This window comes from Falco cherrug, chromosome 7, assembly GCF_023634085.1.
Source record: "Falco cherrug isolate bFalChe1 chromosome 7, bFalChe1.pri, whole genome shotgun sequence".
Classification (NCBI taxonomy): Eukaryota; Metazoa; Chordata; class Aves; order Falconiformes; family Falconidae; genus Falco; species Falco cherrug.
Window position 1 is genome coordinate 35,972,143 of NC_073703.1, and position 9,690 is coordinate 35,981,832.

The following is a 9,690-nucleotide window of genomic DNA, read 5'->3' on the forward strand; positions in this document are numbered from 1 at the left end:
GCAGACCTCTGCATTGCAAGCATTTAATGAGACACCCCAGGGTCCCCAGTATGCCATACTCAGAGTTCAAAATCTGAGGAGGAGGCACTACGGATCATGTAGATTAGGAAAGGAATCACCAACCCTGGAAGTGTTTAAAAAGCATGTAGATGCAGTGCCTAGGGACATGGTTTAGTGATGAACTTGCTAGTCCTGGGTTAACAGTTGGACTTGATGATTTCAAAGGTCTTTTCCAACTCAAATGACTCTATGATTCTATGATCTCAGTCCAAAGACATGAATTAAGATCCTGTCTTAAAATCACGAGTTAGGTGGCTAACGGCCCTGCAGACGGATGTATCCTTCCCTTCTTGGGCTCAAGCACACTCCACTCTTCTCTGATACATCAAAGCTCAAGGGAGTGTTTCTGCCCTCTCCCAAGACAAGGAAAACACTGCAGTTTTAGAAGGATTTCAATCCTAACAAGTGGACACCTAGATGAAACACTCTAGCTCAGCACCTACTGATACTTCATTTGTAAACAAGAAAGTATTGATCAGATTAACTCCTTGATCATTGCCCTGATCTCAAACACATCTGTTCCTCTCACTCTCAGCTTGTTCAAGTGACAGGTTTTCCACAGAGAAGCCTCCACGCACCTCAGCCATCTTGAGACAATGTCCACATTAAGATTGATTCTCACCTTTTCAAAGCTGCAGTGGACAACACCTGAGCTGTTAAAAAATAACACGTGCTATTTCAACACAGCATGGACACACATCAGAACACCGTCAAGAGAAACATGAGTGTTACCACAGCATCTAGCACAGCACCTAGACTGGTAACTGACTAAGAGACTACATTTTCATAACGTTTTCTGTTTAATCTCGTTTTTTTATCACAAAGGATATTTGCCCAGCCTCCTGGAATCCCACCCATGTTCTGCTACAGTATGTAGTACTCCACTACACTTCCTCACTGCAGGCTATCGCTTGGCTTGTTTTCCGTAAAAATTTCTCATCATGGGTGCTTCGAACTACAAAACGTGATTTAGGACCTACAGATGTTTACAGTTGTCATAAGCAAAAGCATTTTGGAATAAAGCTGAAGAAGCTGAAGTGTATACATAGTTCATATTATTTAGAAACAGGAAAAGCTAAAAGTGTGCAGAGTGTTATTTAATACTGGGTCTCTACAATATCTAGCAACATTTTAACTGAAGTTTCTGCTGCTAAATCTGGCTACCTAAGATATTCCAAAATGAGTAAATACAACAAAACAATGACAGTGTTGCTGTATTTGTCTCCTAGCTACACCACTTAGACCTAGCATTAGTAAGACAGGTCATGAGTCAGCCATGAGAACGGAAGGAGCCTCAAAACCAAAGGAAAATTAATCTTTAGACAGAGCTAACAACTCCACAGCTAATATTTGTCAAGAAACACTGATCAGGAGAAGTCTGCTCATTGTAAATGGCAAGTTTATGTAACTGGAGAATCATTTATGATTTTTAGCAAATATATGAAGAGAGATTAAGCATCTGATGGAAACTAACTCAAAGACCTTACTGCAAAGATACTCAAGGGCACAAATCATTGGTAGCAGAGGTGAGACACAGCAAGAGCAGAGGCAGAGAGAGGGAGGACAAGAGGGAAAGAGAGCTGAAAAAGGAAAGAGCAAATTAAGAAATTCCCTTTACACAAAGTTAGCTCTTCCTTCTGCCCATCTGTTGTGGACACCATGCTGAAATAGGCATTTTAGGCAGCAGGCTGGAGGTCAAAGAGGGCCAGTGCTTACTGACCAGATTGAAGAGCTGGGGAAAGGATGGTTAGGGAATTTTTAAAGGCTGGCACTTCCTACAAAAGGAATGGGAATGTGAAGACTGAGTTTTTCTTTAGAGGTTCAGTCAGAACTTTTTAGGGAGGGATCTTCTGCAGATCAGGCATAATATTGTTATGTTCAGAGCTGCAAGAGAAATGTGCCTGGTGGTTAAGTGAAATGATAAGATGAAAGTGAGTCCAGGAAGTCTGAAAACAAACACTTTAGAGAATGAACAGCATTCCTCATGAGCTGCATGTCAGCCACAAGTCTGAATTCATTAGAGCGATGCCTCATGTGGCCACAGTTTTGGTTCAGTTCTTTGGTATGTCAAGGGAATACTATGCTCTCTGACATTTGTACTGATGAGGCCTTTTGTATACTTCAAAAGGTCCTATACAAGGATTGGTTTTTTTAATTCTTCTTTCAGTCTAACCTTAACAGGTGCTAAGAGGTAGATAAGGGAGAAATTACAAAACATAGACTTAACTCCTATGAACACGTTCCAAAATCATATTAATACAAACTCCGGTCTGTGCTTTACACTAAAGATAGAGCTGCAAACAGTTTACATACACTTCTCCCACAAAAACTATAAAGACATGAGCAGTATTTGTCAAAAAGTCTATAAGCACTTCAGAAGACTCATAAACATACAGCTGACTTGCTGGGAGTCCACAATAAACTATTAATCATTTATTAAGTATCCATTAATCATTAAGTCCTCATTATTTTTTTATGAGTGTACTCTTAACAAAATCTATACCCAGGCTGTGAGTTTGAAAATTTCATAACTTTTTGAGAAGCTCTAGTGTAAGGCTGGCTGGCAGCTCTTGTTACTCCTCCACAGAGAAACCATGAGGACCCAGAATACTGTTCTCAGCCTTCAGAAATCCTGTCTATGGGCTCAGAAACCCATTGCTATGTCGCAATGAACAGGGTTTAGCAATTTTTAATTTGGGATTTAGCTGAAGGGGAACAAAAAGTCCAATTAATCTTTTTGCTCATGTGAGTCTGATTTTGCTGAATGCTGAAGGATGGCTGGGACGGTGGTTAGAATACTTTTGACTAAATTACATTTTGTCTAAATACTATGCTTGATTGAAGCCAAAATATTTCTGAGATTTATCAGATTAAATGAGGTTTCACAGTGCCGTACTGTATTCTCTGAGTAATTCTGAGGGCTAGGACAGACACTTCTTTAGGTCTCACCAGGAGAGAGGACAGTAAAAAAGCCTTGAAACATGTCAACTGGAAAGAAAAACAAACAAAAAAAAGGGTTCCATGCACTTTTGTTTGGAAAAAATATCTGAAAGGTTTCATATTGGTTCCGATGTAGTGTAAAAATAAATGCAAAAACCTCAAAACCTGTTGTCAAATGGAGTTGTTACACTACAGGCAGCTGTAACCACTGGACTGAAAATAACTTTGCCTGGGAAGTTGACATCAAGAATAGTTTTGGAGAGTGTGGCAACACAAAAATAAAAAGATCCAGCTTATTCCTTTATCTAGACAGTGGCTGCACATGCAATGAACACAAATGGGATCAAAGTTACCTGATGAGAATTCAAGTTTCATGCCACTGGGCCGCTCACAGCAGGTATTTTAGCAGCTATCTCAAGTATCCTTTAATTCTAGGAAGATCAGGCTGTTCAAGACTGTATCAGAGTGGGGAATTCCTCAGACCAGTGAGCAATGCTTTCAAGAGATCTCAGCTCCAGTAACAGTGCTACCAGTTTTTAAATCTCAACCTACCTTTATAAATTAGAAATTAGCAGAAGTTAGTAAAAGGATCATATTCCTACACCTCCGTCATGAAACATCAGGCAGATGTCGAGTTCCCTTATAGCCTCAATAGAGTATGCTTGGATCATTTTAATTATGCATGCACTGCTGACAAGCTTGCTCTTTATGTATTTATTAAAGACGATTAAAAATAGTAAAAACTATATTAATATGTTTATATCATTTATGACCCATCATAACTAATCAATTTAAACTGCATAATTCAAGTGATATAGAATTAAGCCTTCTGATCATTCTACTGAATTTTTATTATCACACACAAAAGATCATTTATACTTGTATTCACAGCATTATAACATGACACAGAGGGAATTTCATCTTAGTTTTTCGAACGTTTCTTCATACATTTGTGGAGACTAATCCACAATTCTGCTTGCTTGCACTGAGTAAATGCAGGACACTCTCCATGGTCTAATTAGTAAGACCAGAGGAAAAGAGCCTGGCCTCTTTACAATGCCCTCTTTGCCAGTCCATACAGCAACTATGTGTAACAGTTCAACTTCAAATAATAAAACAAGACAGACCTCCATGCTAATTAATGCTCAAAATATATCTAAAACCAGCACCAGCAGGAAGCAGACTCAAACGTCATTACTAGACCAGATTTCCTGTCTTGTTTCTATTAATTGCCATTGGACTGGTTCCGTCTAGGCCACACAAGGTTAATCTAGAACTAATGATTTTGGATCACTGAATACTGTCTAATTTAGGATGGCACCAAAGTAGGTTACATCATCACACTGGAGGCTCTGGTTGTCAATACCTGTAAAATTTTTAATTCAAATCACCGCTTCTGGTCAGTTGCAAGCAGATTTGCAGTAAGTTCTCTTGCTTCAAGGTTAACCAGATTAATTTGATGCCATACTCTTTCCTTCCTTCTTTGTGAACAGTGACCCTTTCAAGGACAACTATAGCAGTAATACCATTTACTTTTCCTGGAAAGCTGAAGTTATAATACTTTGACAGCATAGACATTAAAATAAACTTGGGAATGGTTTCCCATTAGCAAAAAGGATTATTTGTGGCTAGGACTTTTGACTCATAGCATTTTTGGGAATCTGAACAGGTTACCTCATCAAGTGTTTCCATTTCTTAGCAGTTTAGACAAATGAGCTTTTGAACATTTTCACCCTTTCTAGGTACCTTTGATGTTACTGAAAACATTTTATGTGTAGCTTTATTTGCCTGTTCCAAGTGAGGCAGAGCATGGAGCAATTAAAATCTCCCCTACCCTGAGTAATTTGCTGCGTTTATTTTTCCCATCCTGCCTAAACATAGCAGGGAAAAGCTGCCCAATGAATACTACAGCTACTTCCCATGACAAACCTAAAAATGCCTGATCATCCTACAGATCAAATTATAAACTCACAGGACCCAACCATTTTAGCAGTACTTCTGCATATGGCTTTGGCTGTTTCAAGTGCTGCCATACAGCAAGCAGCACCATATACCACCTGTTCCTTGAACGGTGCAACTGGATGCTGAGATAAGTGGTGTTTCAGTTGTGTTGGAAAGCGGTCATTATGCCTGAAAAGCTGCCCAAAATTATGCTTGGATGGGATGTGGAAATGTTAAATGTAAAAAAATACAGTGCAGCACAACCCCACCATGTCGATCCTTTGCCATACCTATGCTTGAGAGGGAAGTGTATGAAACTGCTTCACAAAAACACTCAAAGGAAATAGCCAGAAAAAACAAAGACAAACTATTTCAGTTTGGTTTTTTCCAAATCACCGCAATGCACTCAAATCAAGCAAGCCTCATACTGCCTGCAGTAATAAAGTCATGAAGGCATTATTATAAACCGTATTTAATCAGGAAAACATTTATTAATATAAAAATTCACTCCTTACTTGCAAATGAAGCAAAATCATAGAAGCTGTAATAAATTAAACCAAGTTTAGAAAAACACAGCCCTGTGATGAACACATCAAGCACTGTATTATACAGCTACAGTCATTTTGCATGCAGTTGCAGTGCTACAAGTGGATCACACTTTGGAAGAGAAAGACAAAGTATATGTACTTACATGGTACAATGTTATTTACATCTATTTATTTATATCTACTTACTTCCGTTGTTAGTTCAACACCCTATCATCAGTCTCTTTCACTGGGTTATCTCAACTATGTTTTCTGAAACTGAAAATTCACAGCCTGAATTTTGACTGAAATCATGTATTTAAGAGTATTTTTGAAGTACTTAAAAACAGTTTTAGAAAAGGGAAAGAAAAACATGTATATATTTATTCTAAGAAGATGAGTTAATCAAACACATACGCAAAGGTATACCCATACATAAGGCCAGCGTACCAAGGTAACATCACTTGTTGAAGAAAGAGCAGCTGATAACATGTGCACATGAAATAGAATTACTTGATGTGCAGGCTGGGAAAATTGTATCATAATGACAAAAAAAGAGTTTTCGCAAAATGTAAAGATAAGCCTGTTTTTTCATGAAAGTGTTGATGTTAGTTTTTAATAAAGGATTTCAACATATTAATTATTACCTGATTCACATACTATGGAGCCTGGCTTCAGTTCTAACATCATGGTGATTATAGAGATGTCAGTGGAATACAGAATCTGCGTCCTGTGTGGAAGATTCATGGTCCATAGTTCTGGAGTTGGATGAAGAATAAACACCCATCCCCCTTTACTGCAGGTCACTTTAGAGCCGTACTTCTTGCCTATGAGATCCGTGGAATGCCTGATGACCCCGTACTTAGTCTGAGTTACCGTGCCATGCTGGACTTTCACAGGAAACATGGATTCATGGCCCAGGAACACAATAGCTGTGTCACCATCCTTTATTGTATCTTCATACTCAACAAAACTCATCGTGACAGTCTTGCAGTTGGCTGATAGTTGTCACCTAGAAGAGAATAAATACATTAAGAGAGCTTTGCAGGATCACAATGGAGCTGAAACTACAAACACAAAACCAAGTAACTTTATTTTCCCCAGTACAGAACAAAACCACGCTATGCAAATAAGATGTTAGCAAGAGAATTCCATGAAGTTCAGGGACCTACCCCCGCCCTGCACTCAAGTAAAATCAATGGAACGATCCCACAGATTTGAATATAACCAGTATTTTTCCCATTTTATGATACATTTTAAAGAAAATTTAGGAAATTCATTATAATTTACTCAACCTGCTCTACAACACTACTGAAAACCTGCAAGTTAGTACCAATTTCAGCACTCTGTTCAATTCCAGTTCACAAGCTCTCAGAGTATGTTGTTATGTAGTAACTGCTGGCTTATCCCTGGTGATCTACAATATATGACAACTGTTACTTGCCTGGATATTAATTACTAGGTCCGCTACAAAAGTTTATTTGAAAGTTTTCCAAATGAAGGTTTAGAGATAGGATAAAGATAGTATCTGCATTAATTTATGTATAAATTTGACTAACTACAAGGAAAAAAAACTATCATGACCTTTAATTTGCCATTGAAGGTGCAAAGTAATTGTCTGGGAAGTGATCTGTGCTGTAACTAAATGTAAACAACCATTTGTGAGCTAATGCAAACAGTTGTATTACTTTAGCCCCATGGTCTCAGAACCGTTTAGAGAATTATAATTAAATTTTGTTGTCTTTGAGAAGACAATCTAGAAATTAGAGGGCAGCTTACAATGAAATCTGGCATTGCCTTTCAGATAAGGCAGCTAACTACCTAAGCTGCAGGTTCATGGAAGGAATTGTTCAATGAAGTAACGGTCATCCCAAAGTTAGAAATGAAAGCCTACACAGAAGGCTCTGAAAGTCAGATTTCTGGTACTTCTTCCCTGAGAGAATTGAAAGCAATTTTACTTTCAGTTTCAGAATATTTATTTGATTCCGGTGTTTTTGTATTCAATGTATAACAGCTTGGTCCTACTTCATAATTGTAATTAAAAACTTTAGCTCTCAAATTCTAGTCTGTTTTTGTTGACCAAAACTTGCTGTAGTTCAATTTGCTGTCAAGCTGCTAGACTTATGTCTTCCACTGCAGTCACTGAGACTGATAAACAGATGTGCTTGTGGCCAAAACTTCCAAAGATTATGACATGCTTATTGCATAAGGTATTCAGATGCCAAAGCAGAATAGGCCTGTCTGGATATATGATGAAATAGTAGGAAGGGCATCCCATGAATTCAGGAATGTATACGTACTGGACTTTGTGAGATAGTACAAATGCTTAACCGCGTTTTACAGCTTGCACCTTCCAATTATATTCACATTTTAATCTTTCATAAATGACAACAGTACTCATTCTGGATACTAATAATGCAATGCAGTTTTCAGCTCTTAGAACAGTAGCATGTGAAAGGACATCAGCTGTAATCCATTTCTTTCACAGTATTTACACCGTAGTTACATTCCTGTGCAAAAGCAACATTCCTGCAGCATGTCTGCAGGGACATGGAGAAAACTATTCTCCATTTGATTACACAAACTGGCTTTTTGTTTCTTTGCCTGCCTTTGAGCCTCTCCACTTACCACAGCTAATTGTCACCACTGTGTACACTGACATCCCAAGTGACTAATCTTCCAGGCTCGGATCTCACCTGGCACGTTATATTCATACACTTGGGGTAAACTTGGGGTCTGTGAGGAGCCTGGCTAGTTTCTCCATGTCTCCCTACGTGAAGGAGCACAGCGATCCACACTCATTTGCATTCATTTGCCATAATTTTCAATCATTTTCCCATTCCCTGCCAACGCAGCGCCTCACGCACTGCTGTTACAAGTCTCTCCTTCACCCTCTGGGCAGCACGTAGGTGTCCGGGCCCAGCATGGCGCCTGCCACAGGGTGCTGTGGAGCGGGAGGGGAAGGCGAGGCAGTGCCCGCTGGCCAGGGGTCTGGGCTTTTCCATGGGCTTGCCCGGACGGCAGCGACCTACGCTCAATGACACGGGTAACCCCTCGCAGCCTCCCAAATTCAAACCACAACAAGGATTCCGTGTTCCCTTCACCAAACCCCAGAAACGCCTCTGCCTCTCCCGAGCGGCTTCCACACAGACCTGGCAGGCTGCCTCCCCCCTCTCCAGAGGCCCGGCTGCCTGAGGCGGCAGCAGGGGAAACCTCCCGAGGCGGAGGAGGAGAAGGAGGCGGCAGGCAGAGCCTGCACAAGGCCCCCGGTAACACGGAGGCTGGTGAACCGGCTACCTGGCCAGCAGAAGGGCCACCCCCGGTGGCGGGTACCCCCCCTCCGCGGGCCGCTTCCCGCCGCGCCCGGGCCGCGCCTGAGCCCACCGCAGCGGACCCGGCAACCCAACGGCTGCCCGGGCCGGCCCCACGGCTGATTGATTTCCTTCCGTATTTGCTGGCGTGGGGGTGGAAAAGCACGGACCCGGCAGGGAAGGGGACAGAGCCCGCCGCGGGGTCAGAGCAGGGATTAGCCAGCCCGCCGGAGAGCAGCATTAACCCGTGACGGGTGCGGGCGGCGGCTCCCCAGGCAGCGGCAGCGCCCTCGCCCCGGAGCGCCCGCCGCTCCTCAGGGCCTCGCGTCCCCCCGTCCCCACAGCCGTTACCTCCCGGGGCTGAGCCCCGCCAGCAGGCCCGGCCCGGCCCGGCCCGGCTCTCCTCACACGCGGTGCCCGCCCAGCGCCTCCTTCCGCCCCGGTCGCAAGCTGCTGACGCTCCCGCCTCCGCCCCCGCCAGCCCTGCCGGGAGCCGGCTTGTCGCCGCCGCCCGTGCCCGGCGCGGTCAGCCCCAGCTGCCGCCGCCCGGCCCCTCAGGCCCCGCAACCCACCAAGGCGCCGGGCCCCGCAGCCCGCCGCCCCGCTGCGCGTCCTCTCCGCGCTCCTTGCTGGGTCCCCGGGGAGGGGAACGGTCACCGACCGCCCTCGGCTGCTCTCCGGGCACCGAGCCGAGCCGGCCGGGGTGGCCCTGCCGGGGGGGGAAGGGGGCGGTGGGGCAGTCACCCTCTCAGTGAAACCTGAGGGGGCCCAGTGGGCAGCGGGTCGCCGTGGTCAGCTGTGATGGGGACTGATGGGCCCAGTGGGAGCTCATCATCACCCCTCGAGTGTGCCTGTGGCTAGTCTTGAGGGCCACTGCCAGCAGGGGTGAGCCCATTCCCCTGGGAATAGCTCTG

At 43.3% G+C, this 9,690-nt stretch overlaps 1 protein-coding gene across 4 annotated transcripts in view; it reads right to left on the reverse strand.

Moving 5' to 3' along the window:
• TRMT61A (tRNA methyltransferase 61A) overlaps nt 1-9,477 on the reverse strand; it is a 28,135-nt gene extending 18,658 nt beyond the window's left edge. For 3 of the 4 annotated variants that reach the window (XM_055715424.1, XM_055715423.1, XM_055715425.1), the window contains exons 1-2: nt 9,128-9,477; nt 6,113-6,477 (exon numbers count right to left, since the gene is read on the reverse strand). In XM_055715424.1, the coding sequence (XP_055571399.1) occupies nt 6,113-6,443 (331 nt within the window). In that variant the 5' untranslated portion in view covers nt 6,444-6,477; nt 9,128-9,477. Of the gene's footprint in view, nt 1-6,112; nt 6,478-8,093; nt 9,068-9,127 lie in introns of those variants that run through there. The other variant, XM_005437885.3, reaches the window with a different exon arrangement.
• Between the last annotated feature and the right edge of the window lie 213 nt (nt 9,478-9,690).